General features: G+C 41.5%; 1 protein-coding gene across 1 annotated transcript; it reads right to left on the bottom strand.

Annotated features, from left to right (window-relative positions):
* Positions 1 to 703: 703 nt before the first annotated feature.
* On the bottom strand, positions 704 to 16,104 carry LOC141753339 (lissencephaly-1 homolog A-like). The gene is made up of 11 exons (XM_074611905.1): positions 15,891 to 16,104; positions 8,673 to 8,961; positions 6,592 to 6,676; positions 6,421 to 6,495; positions 6,000 to 6,209; positions 4,356 to 4,524; positions 3,922 to 4,024; positions 3,514 to 3,742; positions 2,436 to 2,537; positions 2,189 to 2,345; positions 704 to 2,013 (listed from the first exon to the last, which is right to left on the bottom strand). The coding sequence occupies exons 2-11, from the start codon at positions 8,702 to 8,704 to the stop codon at positions 1,940 to 1,942; spliced, it is 1,236 nt and encodes a 411-aa protein (XP_074468006.1). The 5' UTR covers positions 8,705 to 8,961; positions 15,891 to 16,104; the 3' UTR covers positions 704 to 1,939.
* Positions 16,105 to 16,138: the final 34 nt, after the last annotated feature.

The following is a 16,138-nucleotide window of genomic DNA, read 5'->3' as shown; positions in this document are numbered from 1 at the left end:
TTACACATAGATTTTTTGGATATTTTTTATTGCCGATGTGTGAACAGGCTGTAACCTAACCTAAAAAATTAGATATTCTGCGACTTTCGTTTGGTTTGGTTTTGGGTATTAAAACAGATTCTGAGCTGTTCTATTGGATAGGTCAGCTAACATTACTGCCAAGCATGTGTAATATATGGTGATATTGTGGTTTTAGCTGTCAATCACGTTCAGTCTGGTGTGTGTTGTCTCACTGTTTTGACCGATGCTTGCTCACGTCTACGTAGTGCGAGCACAAGCGCGAGCAACATGACGCTGACTCTCGATGACTTAACGGCCACAGGTGTCACTGTCAACAAGCAATTTCTGATTCTTACATAGAGCCCCTTTAATTTTGTGGGTCTCCATGACCCAAAACAATATTTGTCTGATTGAACCAAATAGTACCGTTCCTAATTCAAAAATGTAGTATTATCTACTATCACAGCACCACAACATCTTACATTGACTGATTAAATGGTTGAGAATATGCTTACAGCTAAAAGAACAATAGAATGAGAAGCATATAATAGGTACATATCATGTATTTAATGTGGGATTAACTGGAAGGTGTGCTGCAGTATCTGACCTCACTATGAAACACTGCAGCAGTGGTAAACTCGGTGAGACTCCCCGAAGCTTTCCTTCACTTCCTTTCCTCAAAGAAAGCATACAAATAGATAACTTATATTTACAGAATTTTATTTCATTATGTTGCAAACAATGACATCCAGATATATTGATACACAACTTTTACTGTGCGTGTATGTGCATTTGTGAGTGTATGTGTATGTGTGTGTGTAAAGAGAGCAGTGAGACCACAGAAAGCAGAATGAAAATCCCGTGTGAGGGGGCCCTCAATGGGTTAACAAGGCAGAGATAGCGAGCAAGAGGGCACTGGGCGATTCTCTGGGGCGACATACACACACACACACAAACCTCATAAAAAGGTGAGCAGACTTTTTTTCCTCTGTAAAACACACTTTTGCTGTGGGGCGTGTGCCTGTGCTCTCAGCAGCGTAGGGATCGTTAAGGTCCTGTGAGTGTCTACTAGAAAGCAAGTTTGTTAAAAGAGATGAAGTAGTATGAATGAACACAGTGGGTGAGAAGCTTTGCCTCCTCTCTCTCCTCTGAGCATCAGAGCAGAGACGGCGGAGAGATTCTCCTGTCATAATATACAAACACACGCACACAATCGCACAATGTATACACACATGTACACTCACCCACAGAACCTCGTGTGATTCAACTAGGGAGCTGCATCCTGCTTAATTTCTTCATCGACTTGTTATCATCTTCTCCTGGACAGCTTCCGCTCATTCTCCTTCTTTTTATGCTTTACTTTCCTCACACCTTCTCTATCGCCATCCACGCAGTGACAGACCACAACAATGGAAGCATGGAGTGAAACAAAACTAAAACACCCGCAACAAGGGGTGCCATTGGTTTTCGTGCACTGTCAGTTAACTGGAATCCACCTGCGCCAGCACACAAGGATATTTACCCTTTGACCTGACAGGAAGTCATGACAACAGTATGCAAATTCGGCAAATTTAACAGTATACAATTTTTTTTTTTTGTTTGATTCACCATGCAAGGAATACTTCTTATCTTTTGAGTGTGTTTATGTGTCAGAGATTGCGTGACATTTATTAAGCGTACCCTACATCCAGAATAATTTACATAAAAGGACAATAGTCATCTTAATAGGGCTGGACCGATGTAGGGGAGGAGAGGGGAGCGGACGGGGAGAAGGTAAAGCGCCATGGTCAACTATGGTTTGGAGTGCGAGAGGTGAGGGTCTGGGCTGGGTGTCGGGACAAAAGGAAGAGGGCTGAGGTGCAGGAGAGAGGTGGGATAGGGTGGGGCTGCTTTTGGAGTTGGGGAAGGGGGCAGGACAGGGCAAGAGATGGAGAGAGTCTCAGCGGCACTCCCAGACTTTGACTGTCTGATCGACGCTGCCTGTCACCACGTAGGGAGCAGTCTTGTGGAAATCTGCAAGAGAGGTAAACATTTGTTCAGGTACGCTGCTCAATAATGTAAACCACAAGGCTGAAATAAGTTGAATCTGACGTACAAAGTGAGCATTTTCAGCTTGGGTTTAGGTTCTGTATCTTTACAGGTTCAGTGCAGGATATTGTTATTAATCCCATTGATCGCTGTGTCTTACCCAGAGAGGTAACAAAGTGTTCATGGGCACACAGGGTCTTCATGCAGCGTTTGTTCTTGTAGTCCCAGATCCTAATGGTTTTGTCATCGGCACAGCTCACTATGAATCTTCCTCCAGGATGAACCAATACCCCACGCACCCAGTTGTCATGTCCCACCTGAAGAGAGACAAGACTGATTACCCACCACTCCCCTCATTCATGAACTGCAACACAGAGAAGGTCGTAGAAATCATCGCTTAGACTCACCAGAGTCATAAGGCAAATGCCAATGCTGACGTCCCACATCTTAATCGTTTTATCTCTGGATCCGGAGAGAAGGAAGGGGCCAGGCTTCCCACTCTTCTTGCTCTGCACAACAGAGACACACGGAAGATGTAAGAAACAGTGACTGGCTACATGAAAGACAATACAACAGTTTGTCATCAAAAAGATGCTTCTTAGGTATGAAGAGGTCACTTTCAGCATTGGCTCCAGGGATGGCTCTCTATGGATGGCAACGTCAGTCAGTCCAGATGAATTCCCTGACTTTTCATGGAGCACCAACATCAGGTTCAAATCTTAATCTGTCCAATACTTTGCTTTATGACTAATTACTTACATGAAATGGATAGTCACATCAGCCTCAGCTGTACTTTGTATTTACTGATGATTAGCAAATGTTAGCATGCTCAACACATTAAACAAAGATTGTGAAGATGGTAAACATTATACCTGCTGAATAGCATGTTTGCATTGTCATAGTGAGCATATTAGCATGCTGATGTTAGCATTTAGCTCATAGCACCGTTGTGCCCAAGTACAGCCTCACAGGGCCGCTAGCCTGTCTGTAGACTAGGCTATAAACATAAATGCAGATATGTAAATACCATGTTTTTAAAAAGCTCACAAGATAAGATAAATATAAGTGTGACGAGTTCTTCTTCACACATCCCCAACTGTTTGTGACAGACTGATCAGTTTGCCTCCAAACTTTCCAACTTTGTCACGTTGTGTTTTAATAACCGTAAAGCAAGCAAACATGTGATGTGAAAACCTGACCAGTTGCTGTAACATGCTGAAAGACCTTGACGGAATCTAATCTTTTGTGATAAACTCAATTACTAGTTAGACGACCGTCTTCAAAAAAGCCTCACTGGCTTCACTGAAATAGTGCTTCTTCTGTTATGTTTCAGTTATATTCAATAAAGGTGCATTAATGTCTTATGAGGCAGTCATTACTTCAATGCACATGCTATAAACAACTGTGGGAAACCCTCCAGCCGAACCAAACATACACAAACATCCTCTGTAGGTAAATGTCAGATCCTGCGGCAGCTGTACATACCTCCGAGCCTGTGGCCTCCAGGATGGTGGGGTGAGCACTGTCAGGGGCCCAGGCGATACACTCTACCACGTGTTCATGCTCCCGCAACTCAGCTTTGCACTCCTTCGAGGCGACCACCCAGACACGCACCGTCTGGTCGTTGGAGCAGCTGGCAATCAACGAGCCGTCCTGGTTGGGACGCACCATCCTCACCCACTCCCTGTGGCCTGCAAATGTCTTCACACAGTACCTGTGGATGGAAATATTTCAAGTTAGATTATGAAAGAGCAGCTTAATGCAATATCATCAGGGATAAAATTAAGAGCATGGGAAGGAAGATGGAAAATATGGGGGAAAAAAGAAAAGAAAAATGATGTCAATCTAAGTCAGTATATAAGAGCTTGTGATAGTGAGAGTTGTAATACTCACCCAGTGGCTACCTCCCACATCTTGATGGTCTTGTCTCTGGAGGCAGACACTATGTGGTCACCATTTGGCATGATGGCTACAGACGACACGTTGTGATCGTGGCCTGGACGACACAGTCAAGAGTTTAGTTGTGTAAATGTTCAAAGTTCATCTTAATACTTAAACCACCAAGCCAGATGTGACCAAAGTTTATCTTTAGTGAAGTGAAACTACAATGTGCGGGAACCCAATTACAATAATTTGCTGGGTCCATTTGTAAAAAAAAGAATTTTGCATAACTACACCGTATCAAACATTTCAATTGAGTTGTTAAGAAATCGTAATATTTCTAAATTAGATTACATATAGCAAAAGTTGTGTCTGTGTATTAGCTACACCACTTTTACAAGTGCTCCTGTACTGTAAGCATTGTTGTTTCTGTAAATCTCTCTTACCATGCATTGTTCGGATGCACTCAAACCCCTGAAAGTCCCAAAGTTTGATGCTCATGTCAGCTGAACATGAAGCCAGCAGCTTTCCCGTCTGGTCAAAGGAGATGTCCTGCACAGAGTCTGTGTGGCCCTTCAGGGTTCGCTCAAAGTCCCCCGCCTCATAGTCCCACACCTAAAATCACAGACACAGACAGCAATAGTCAGTCACTCAGTGTGACTCAATTATCAAACAGAGATGAATATCTTACCAAAAATTACATATGACTATGATAGTGCTGATTTTGGTCATTTTAATTAAGTGGCCTAACAGAGAAAACTGCTATATTGACATAATTGAATGTCAAGTCCCATGTCGAGTCACGGGAAGTCAGTGATGGGTCAAGTTTTCGTGGCTGTAAAATCAAATGACAAATGCTCTTTTGCAGCATTCAACAGGCAGGATGGGGTGCAGGTTGTTAGATAATGTGTTTTGACATTAAAGACATGTAGGTGGTGCATGTTATGTGTTTTGACATTAAAGACATGTAGGTCAGTTTAAATAGCTGAGAATATCCTTTCAGCTACAATCCCGTAATATAAATTAAACAATCTGCTGACACTGTTTATTTTATCAATAAAGAGCCTGAAAAGGAAAGAAGGCCGAGTTGAAAGAGAAACAGATTTGCATGTTTCCCAAGGTGCTGTGCTCTGGGAGTGTTGCCTCTAACAACACGAGCATCAGCCCATCTCCACATAGATGAGCAGTGACAAAGCAGAAAAAAGAAACAGAGAGGAAGGAAGGGAAGCAGGGAGGGAGGGAGGGAGGAGGAGGAGGATAAAGGGAGGAGGCAGGGGGGTGAAAAGCGTGTTGAAGCAGAAGCAGTGAGGATAAAAAGGGAGAACAGGCTCAGATCTGCAGTACAGCTTTGATCTGAAGGGTCAGAGTTGCAGAGGCTATGTTGTGGTGAGCTGAAACGCTCACTGATTTTGCTTATAAATGCTGCTGCATGCAGCCATCACTTTAATATTCACGCTGGAGACACATTTTCAAAGCAGTGTTCTCCTTAGAAACAACATCTCAAAGATATTACATTGTGTGAACATAAGAAGAGGAGTTCCAGCGAGTACACATGGGACCTCTTGATGCATAATACATCGGTGTGATAATGCTGTCACTTCTTGACAGTGATTGATATAAAATAACTCTTTTTAGGGCACTATTAAAGTAGGTCAAGATCGTGCTCTTTCTAAATTATCAATGTTATGCTATCACATTATTATGCAATAATTTCTCCCAGTGTACTTTGACCCATTTGTTAAGGGGTTGCCAGTTGTACTGCTTGGTGTACCAAGCTAAGGGCAACACAATCTAATATAACAGCCCCACAATAAACCCCAGTGTTCGTTGACACTGTGTCTAAAGCATTGATCAGTCTGGAGGGTGTATTGATGCGGATTATATTAAAATAGATTGAATGGTGTCTTTAATACTTTGTCATCCCCCTGTAGACAAACAGTTTCAACAAAAACTGAATATGAAAAGATTCATAAAGTGAAGATTTATGGCATGTTGTACTGGATTGAATCAGATCAGATTTAGCCAGCTGTACCTTATAAACTTGCAGCCTAGTGTGTAGACCCTGTTTCTAAACACACACACACACACACCTTGATGGTAGCATCCTCGGAGGCTGTGACCATGACAGAGAAGACAGGGTGGAATATGACACGTGTGACCGGAGCGCGGTGCCCGCTCAGGGCGTATCTCTCTGGTGGACGGGGGATCCACTCCTTGGGGTCTCTCTTCTGACCCACAGGTCCTCCTCCATGTGTCATCTCCTCCTTCGCCTCATTCAGCTTCGACTCCAACTCCATCACCTGAGGCAGAACGGCGAGTCAAGGAGAAGAGGAGTCAGAAGACGGGCAACAATTTTATATTATCATGCTGTGCATCTGGTAGTTTAGATTTCTAAAAAGCTGAAATAAAGTTATTGTTGTATTTACATTTTTCTAGGTAGGTGTATAGCATTTTATCAAACATCTCAGGGAAATTTCAAATACACTATGAGCTACTGCAAATATTCCTTACCTTCTTCTGTAATCTGATGACTGAAGTCCATTTCTTTTCCAAAAGCCCTGCATACTTTTTATCTACCTCTTCATTCTGTGAATGGAGAAAAGACAAGGCACTGAGAAAGGGATCCACATTCTTCTTAGTAAAAATTTGTTTCGTCATTTTTGTGCACCCGTCTCTCCTTACCATATCTATCTCTGCCTCTTTCTTGAAGGTGGAATAGGCCTCCTCGTATCCATTGGAACGGAGATAGTCGGCTATAGCCCGGTTTCTGTGAAAAAGTGGAATAAAATAAGATTGATTTCAGGTGTTAACTTATCAATCACAGATTTGATCCTCAGATGCTAATCTTAAAAGGTATAATATGCAACAATTGTTGGTCGGTGTTTGTAAACACCGCATTCAAAGTTGGCCACTCCTCCTCAGCTCAACTAGCGAGAGGGAGAGAGAGAGCAGCGGTGGTCGAGCGAGCTATAGATCGAACGGAAAGAGAGTGGTGTAAGTGGGAACAAAGCAGTGTAGAGAAATAAAACGTTATTTTTTTATTGTTTCACAGCGGTTACGTTCTAAAACACAAATAAACACACAACTAACTCCAAACACCTCCACACAACCCTGCAGGGATTTTGCAGCCGAAAGGCGAGCTGTCCTCTCTGCCTGGTGTGTGTGTGACTTGGCCAAGCTGACACACCGATAGCAGCACACAGCAGAGGAGAGACAGAGGAGCGGGGGAACTCACAGCGATGTAACAAACCCGTTCTCATTCGTCAAATACGGCCGTAAAGCATCTAAAGGGGCACTTGTGGCCATCAATAATGCTTATGCCTTGGTATCACAAGCCGAGGGGAGTGACGAAGCGGCAGTATTTGACCACCTGAACGGGCTGCACACCCGGCCCGCTGTTATTGACTGGGGGATACACCCCCACATGGGGCCCCAAAGGCTGTTTACAGACGCCCAGAAGCGTCCCAAGTAAATCAAATAAGAGGAAAAAAGAAAATACAGGCAGAGAGCTGCAGGGTCTCTGCAGAAACAGACACATCACAGACTTCTAGTGGGGCATAAGTGAAGCTTCAGAGGGATTATTTTTGTTTCAATTTATACATTGTTTTTTAGGAAATTGTAGCATATTATACTGGTTGCCGGTATCGGTGCAGTTTCATTTAGATTATGCATAAAATTGTGCTAAATGAATTACATGCCAAAAAGTGAGGTTGTCATTTATTAAATATTAGAAATGCTGGTTCCTCCTTAAAAAGAGAGGAGACCACACCCTGTCTAACAGATGGGAGCAGTGGGATTCAAGTTCCACAGTTCCACCTTAAATGTCAGCAAATCTGAGTAAGTGCCACAATCCTCCAGTGAAGAAAACAAAATATAAAGACCGAATCACTGGGAAACTGTGTTTTGTGCTGCTATGGAAACCAGAGACTTGCCACAAAGACAGAACACTGATTATGGACAACGCAAGGACAGGGCAACCACAAGCACATGGAAACACAACTTTGGTATAGACTCACACACAAATACACACACACACAGTTATATAAATGAGTGGGACAGCTCTTTTATGAGATGAAGGGTGAATATTTCATGAGTAACGGTGCTAAATTTAGGCTGCAGCTTCAGGGCCACTTTGAACGACTGATAATTGTAACCCTGATTCAACGGCCTGTTTGAACACTAGGCCATCACTGGCAGAAGGATTTCCCCTAAATTATCCCAATCAAATCCTTTTTTTTTAAACTCATCAGAACATAAACAATCCAGATTTGCTTGGCCAATAACAGTTAAACCATGATGATAAAATAAAATATCTGCTGTTTTGTGCTGTCTGGATTGGGGTGCATACCGTATGATCAGCCAGGCACAGAGCTGCTCACATAAGTTCCTCCACCATCCCCCTCACTTCTTTGCCCCTGTCATGCGGGTTATGAAATATTCACTAAGCAGCTATCAAATGAAGCACCTTGAAGCTCACATCTATTCACATTTCCTCAAGGATTACACATTCTTGTAAAGGAATATGCACTTCCTAACAACATCTGCATTAACCTCTTCCGGATGACTTAGCCCAAACAGCTAAACATATTCCACTGCTTTCTATTAAGAGAGGAAATCATGTGACATACATCCTGTGGTCACACTTCGAGGTATTGCTAAAAAGCCTACATGTACGTGCACTTCATGCGTGTTCGTCTACATGTCTGTTCTTGTTTGCACGTGTAATGAAACCTGCACACACACATTTACATCCAGGCACTCACAGTTCATCTCTTTGTCTCTGTGACAGCACCATGGTGGCTGCTGTTCTCTCCCTCTCGGGGGAGGCGAGGGCGAGGTGATGTTCTGGGGGTGTCTGGCTGGGAAACGTGTGTGGCGGTGTGGTGTCAAATCCCTCAGCGGTGTTCTTCCTTCAGAGACTCGGAGGTGGCGAACAGAGTGCCACGCAGAGGGAGGTGAACTGGAGGTGCTGCTGTCAGTCAACTGTCGGGACAAGGCTCCACGAGTGTTCACTGGCCCAAATCTTACTCGCTAATCAGACGTGCCCATCACCTGATGAAGAGAGAAGGGAAAAAGAAATGGGTAAAAAATAACTGATGGCCAGTAAAAGAAAAGCATATATATATATATATTCTAGGATTGAAAGAGAAATTATTGAGTACAATTGGTTGACAGCTACCCGTATAACTAGGTTACAAGACAAGTCATTTAAAATATATATACTCAAGAAATTATTAAAAACAGAATCTTCGGGGCTCATTGTTGTACCCCGTTTTTTTATGCATTGATACATATATCTTCAGACCCTTCATTGTTGCCACAAACTTTACTATGTTCCATCAATGTCCAAATTTATTGAGAAAAAATATGTATTGTACAACTTAAGACTGGACTATAGGGTTGTAACGGTATATCGGTATAAAGGTATACCCTGGTATAAAGTTGCCGGTTATCATACTGTGTACATTTGCTTAGCAATGGTAAAAAAAAACTGACATAAGTGAGTGTGTGAGTTAAAGATATAGACAGGAGCGGTCTTGCTGCTCTGTCACAGATCTACGGTATATGTTAATTGTCAATGTGACCATCCCAATAGAAGAGCACAGATCAACAGCACATGCTGACAAATCAAAACACACCATTCAGTGATTCTGAAGCTAAGAAGACTTCCTGAGCTTCAACTGCTGGCACCTGGGGCCACAATAGCACTAAGCTGCTTAGCAGCTAGACCAGACAACCTAGAGTGTATGTGTGTGCGTGTGTGTGCGGGTGTGTGTGTGTGCGTGTTTCTAAGTGATAGAGACCACAAGTCCTCCATACAGCTGACAGTGCAATGTAAAGAAGGGACGGGACGGTGGCTAACAGGATTAACCCCCGACACAGAGAGAGGACCTTGACAACAAGCCGTCCTCAGCTACATTATTGTCTGGTGTATCATTATTGTCTGTTTCACCGTCCGTTGCTGCTTCTAAACACAAAAGACTCCTTCAAGACAATATACAATTGAATGATGCTCAATTGGAAACTGGTCATAACATTCAGACTTTTTGTTGCAAACATCTGTATTTTATAGATGAGCTTTTGAGCATTTCGCTGCAGTGAAAGCATGGCACCCGCAGCAGAAAACAAAACATATACCTAGGGATGCGTCTGAAGTGTCCTAGAAAGAACTCTTCTTTCCTGCCTGCAAACAAGATGAGCGCTCTGAGCTGACAGGGCCGAGCTAATGATTTTAGTTGAACAGCAAACTCAGTGCGGTTCAAAAATAGCCATTTGACCAAACAGACCAACCTCCAAACTATTACGTAACAAAGACAATGTCTGTAGCTTATGCACCTGCCTGAGACTGTATCTGAGAGAAATGAGCATCTGCATCCGAGAGAAATGTTTTAAAGGAACACAAATAAACACGTGATAGTATGAGACCTGGTTTCAGTCAGCAAAAAGTATTTAACTCTTGCATGAGTCTTTCAGTATCGCTTTGAGAGGCAAATGTACAGTTATCTAGGGTTAGTGCTACACAGTGAGAACATGATCAGAGTCATAAATCAAGAGGAAGGGTTCAAGGTCCTGTCTATGTATCAGGCTTATCAATATGTAGAAGGGATTTGTTACAGCCTGTGCGAATATCTAAACACTCCATTTCTCTTAAAACGATTGATGATTTGAATGTATTTGCATACAGATTCTACCAAAGGAAGACAAAAAACAAAAGGTTTGCAATGTTATAATACAAATTATGCATCTGTTCATGTGTGGACACCGCCTGTGGTCATTTCCTGGTGATAAATAAACAAATATTTTTCCTTAGGACTTCAACCTCTAGATAAGCTTTATTATTTCAGAACAAAGTCACAACTTTCACCTCTCTATCACAAGAGGTGCCTTTTGACAACATCACGGATATTGATCCTGTGTTAAGTTTTTAATGGGCTAAAATATGTTCATAAATGCCTGACAAGTGTCTCCAAAATAGACCCTCTATAAAATGATGGTCTAGTGGCAGGGAGAGAATATAGATATTCAATCAACATTTAGGTAAATAATAAGACCGGTCAAAGCAGATAGTTAAGGACTCCGATCTGGATCAGGGACAGGTGTACATGTCAGGTACACGTGTCCATGTGGAGGCCACTAAGTGCATAGGCAGCATGACGACCACATTTAATTTATCTGCCACTGAAGAAAATTAGGACTTCACTGGGAGATGGAGCAGCCTTCCATCTCTCAGCATCCACTCATAATCACAACACAGACATAATAACTTAAATGCCTCTTTGCTCTCTCAAGAACTACCAAATGTTACCAGACCATAACTTCTTGGTTTAAACAGTGAAATGTAAAAAAGTGAATGAATGACCTGATTAAGCTTCCATTGAGCTACAATATCCGACTATGATATCAGTTTATGTCATTTGTCTTTCTCAGAGCAATCAAAATTTGAGCCATGTCCAGCTGTGATGTGACACAGACTTTACCTCTCTTCTCCAAATGAACAACATTTTCTATCCTGCTATAAATGAAGCATTCTCTAAATCTATGTAAAAATATATTTACTAAGTGTAATGGTGTGATCCTTTTATGACATGAGGACAATTTGACTCCATCTACCGGGCTCTCCATCGGGATTTTTGATCATGATGGGCTCAAGACTTCCTTCCTGAGTTACATATCCTTATAAACTGTATTTGGGTGTTTTGACGATTAGTAACATGAAGCAAGTGGTACAACATCTCTTTGGGCTATGGTATAAGATGGACACTTTGTCAACAACAACTAGAAATTATATAAACTTTCAATTAATCGATTAGTCTATAAAATGTCAGAAAATATTGAAATATATCCATCACACTTTCCTAAAGCCCAAGGTTGTTTTGTCCCAGTAACAATCCAAAACCCAAAGATATTCAATAGACACTGTATAAACAGAAAAAGCAGCAAATTCTCACACTGGAGAAGCTGGAACCAGAGAATGGTTGTCATTCTCGCTTGATAATTAAACAATTGATTACTTAAAACTGTTGATTTATTTTCTGTCAATCAAATAATTGTTCTATGGGCACTTAATGCCATATACATTGATAATTTAAATAATAGTTTTAGCCCCTTGGGTGGGGAAACCATTTTTACATATAGTCAGGAGGTAAACATGTCCTGACTCGCTTTTATGAAAATCAAATCTCAAGTCAATCCTGCCTTAATGAATAACATAATTGTTTACAATTTCTAGGGCTGACCCGAATGCTTCAAAGCTTCGACTGTTGCCACGGCATTCGACATCCAAATCACTATTCGAATGCTTCGTTTTACATTTTTCATATACAAGTATGTAAGAATAAATAATATTACAGAAATAATAAATGTATAAATCCAAAACAGACCATGAAATAAGGAATAATCCCACATCATTATTCATTATTCTTATTCAAAATGAATTATTATTAGTTATTCTCAGATGGATATCGCTGTTTGGTATGTGTAGATGTGTGTGTACAGTAGCGCGGCAGCGTCACTGACATGGTCAGGATGCTGCACCGCACTGCTCCGTGAAGCTTCGACTATTTCTCACCGAAGCTTCGAAGCCCAAAAAATGGCATGCCGGACAGCCCTAGCAATTTCAATGTTATTTTTAAAAGCAGGAGTGATTACCAAAAAAGCAGAGAGAATTAATGTCAATCTAACAAACCCAAAAGGCAATGAAACCAGCCACAGGCATTAATTCTGGTCGCATATCCAGCTTTCAGTCATCATGCTCTGTTTGTGTCATGCTGTTGTACAATGCCCCTCCTTACTGGTGACCTTCAAGCCAAACAAGTCCCTGCTGGCACAAACTGAACCACAAGGCAATGTTTGATTATAGCAGGATTCACAGTAATGTAAGTCTACTGCCCTACAATTAAAACACACAGTTCAAACGTTACTCAACCTTTATCTAAAACATACTGCATGTGTTATCAACGTCAACAGTCCAATATTTAAATATGACAAGACAGTAGGCCTAGGACGATACACCTATCGCCTGATTCGAAACTATCACGATACTTGGGTGCCAATTCGATATATATTGCGATTTTTAAGTTTTCGATTCGATATTGCGATTTATTGCGAATTATTATGATTTTTGTTCACTTTTTTTAACACTAGTCCATGGGAAAAAGTTGAATCATACACTTCTAGGGACTTTTACTTTTGAAAATATCTAAATTAATACAGTAAAAATGTTTGATTTTCAGCATATATGTAGTCAGAGATGTTCTGAAGTCAAATATATCACTAATTGTCAGGCATTATTGATTACATATTTTCCTGCAAACCAAAAATCAAAGAAATATAAAGAAATTTCTCTCACAAATTAAGGGTATTTTTTATTTATTTATAAGAGAAATGTGGTGTTTGATACTTCTGGTGAATAAAATCCAATCAATGTTATTTCCATATATGTATTTTGTTTATACAGTTCCCTTTGTTAACACATTATTTGGAAAAACGGACGTAATCACACGTGTATACTTCCGCTAACTTCGCCAAAACCATCGTCATGTCAGCTCTGTTCTCTTTATACATCCATGGTCAGCTCCATCGGGGCCGTTTGACTGTATTTAACATAAATGTCAGTATATGGGTGCTCTGCAGTTGTAGTGTCGGCTGATTGGACCACGGAGATGAGAGTGGTGGCTGGCTTGACCGCACCTTACTGCAATACGATAACATTTCCTGTCCATCAGTTAGCATGCAGCTTTAGCCATGAAGTCTAGCTCTGCTTTTCCTGGCAATGTGTGAAGCCCACAGTGTTTCCATACTTTACTGTATGCGTAGGCTTTGAATTTCAAATTTGAAGTTGCAGGTTATATCCACGCGGACCCTCCGCCGTTTTCTACTTTCTTGTTTCGGCTCACTGCTGTTTGTTTTGGTTGACGGATACGGAACGGATATGACGTCAAGTTATTCAGACTACAACAATAACAGTAACTTCCTTCTACCTCCGCATAGACTCAAATGAAGCAAATATATTGATTCTGACATTAAAAAAATCGATTAAAAAAAAATAATTAAAAATTCATTTTTTTCTCTCACCCCTACAAGACAGTGACAGAGTATCTAAACATTTTGACGGATTATCAAAACAATAGAAATAGATCAAAACATAATACCAATAATCTTTGATTTTCCACTTAATTAATAAGTATTGTACTTTAATAAGTGTAATTCTTCTCATACCAAGGACAAAATCAATAAGTGGGGATAGGGCCTACAGGATGAAATTTAGCAGAATTAAAATATATATTCAAAAACACCTTATCACCTACTTGAATTTAAAACATGTAATAGGTAAAACCTTATGATACTGGAGTACTTTCATAACCTACTCTACAGGCATAGGCCCTTACATTTAATGCTATGCCCACAGCAGCTACTGAAGAATTACTAAGGCGTCAATTAGGTAGTGAAGTTCAGCTCATGAGACAGTTACGTACATCTCAAGTGAAATCTGTACAGCCTTGTTGATTATCAGATTTCCTGATCCTTTTTTTAGTCTCCACCCTGATTGGGATTCCTCAGACCTTAGTATATTGTCTTTAGGGGAACTTGCATTATATGTGAAAACAACCCAAGACTGCTTTAATATTTTAGAGAGCAGTTCTCAGTTCAAAAACCTTATGATACTGGAGTACTTCATAACCTACTCTACAGGCATAGGCCCTTACATTTAATGCTATGCCATAGCAGCTACTGAAGAAGGCATCAATTGGGTAGTGAAATTCAGCTCATGAGACAGTAACGTACATCTCAAATGAAATCTGTACAGCCTTGTTGATTATCAGATTTCCTGATCCTTCTTTTAGTCTCCATCCTGATTGGGATTCCTCAGAGTATATTGTCTTTAGGGAACTTGCATTATATGTGGAAAATAACCCCAAATTGGCTAAAGACTGCTTTAATATTTTAGAGAACAGTGCTCAGTTCAAAATCTGGCTCGAGTGACGTCTTTCCAAGCTTCGATGGCCACAAGGGCAAAGTTGCAGCAATGGCTCAGCACAGCAACGCCCTTTCCAGCTAACGTTAGCTTAGCACGACAACGTAGACTGTTATAACTGGAGCTGTCAGTCTGAGCAGACTAGATGTACACTACCACACTGCCACCAGACCAAAACACACACACAAAGGGCGTTGGTCTACGCCAACAAACAGCTCAGCTACATAGTCCCTTTGCTGAAAATAAAATAACAGTTAAATGTGATATGTAACCCAAGTTTACCCATTATAGGAGCCATTAGCTGTTATTCCCCAAGTACAAGACAACACTGTGTTATTCACACTATATAAGAAGGTTTCAAATTAAAGCATTAATGCATTTTTCTAGCAACATCAGGATGTTTGCACCGGGGCGGTAGAAAAATATGGCAGCAAGCTGACAGCAACCTAAGTTAGCTTAGCCGGCTAACCTACCACGTTAGCTCATCCACCAAGGCCTATGGAAGGAGGATAGGGAAAGGGTCTTAGTGGTGTGGGGTGTAACGCATGCGCAGTGTGACTGAAGCTGCAGTCCTGCGTTTTGATTGGCTCAATTTCAGACCAGATTCTACTGCGCATGCGCGGTAGCCCCTACATATATGACGCGTTTCTTAGCCTTCTTCCATAGGCCTTGCTCATCATCCCCCAAAGAACTCCCATAAATAGACGTCGCTAACGTTTAGCCAAATGTTCACAACAAGTGTCTCCATACAAATCACGCGTTGACTGATAAGCGCCCAACTGGTTTTAAGATGACAGCACAGTTCAATAATACCACAGCTACATTAATCTTGACGTTCGAGTCAGTTAAATCGATGCTTTTGTGAATGTTGCCACTTAGCTTAGCTTAGCTTTCGGCCTCTCCGCCATTTTGAGATCGGAACGGTGAAAGCGCAGTCGTCAAAAATAACAAGTATTGTTAAGTGACAAAACATACATGTAGAGGCGTGTTAAAACCACTAACTTACCCTCTGACAAATGCTCATTCTCATATCTCCTTGACTGGTCCAAACACACGACGGGACAGCTTGTTTTTGATGTGGTATTGTGACTTTTCTCGCATCAGCCGGCAGCCGGTCTCTCGGTCAGATCGTTCTCCTCTTTGGTACCTCCTCACCGCAGCGCAGCGTTCAGCCGGACACACAGCTAACGGTCGCGATTCGGATATCGGCGGCGCGCACGTCGAGGTGAGCGGAGACGCGCAGCGTGCACTGTC

This window comes from Sebastes fasciatus, chromosome 16 (genome assembly GCF_043250625.1).
Source record: "Sebastes fasciatus isolate fSebFas1 chromosome 16, fSebFas1.pri, whole genome shotgun sequence".
Classification (NCBI taxonomy): domain Eukaryota; kingdom Metazoa; phylum Chordata; class Actinopteri; order Perciformes; family Sebastidae; genus Sebastes; species Sebastes fasciatus.
This window is presented reverse-complemented; position numbering and strand designations above follow the sequence as displayed.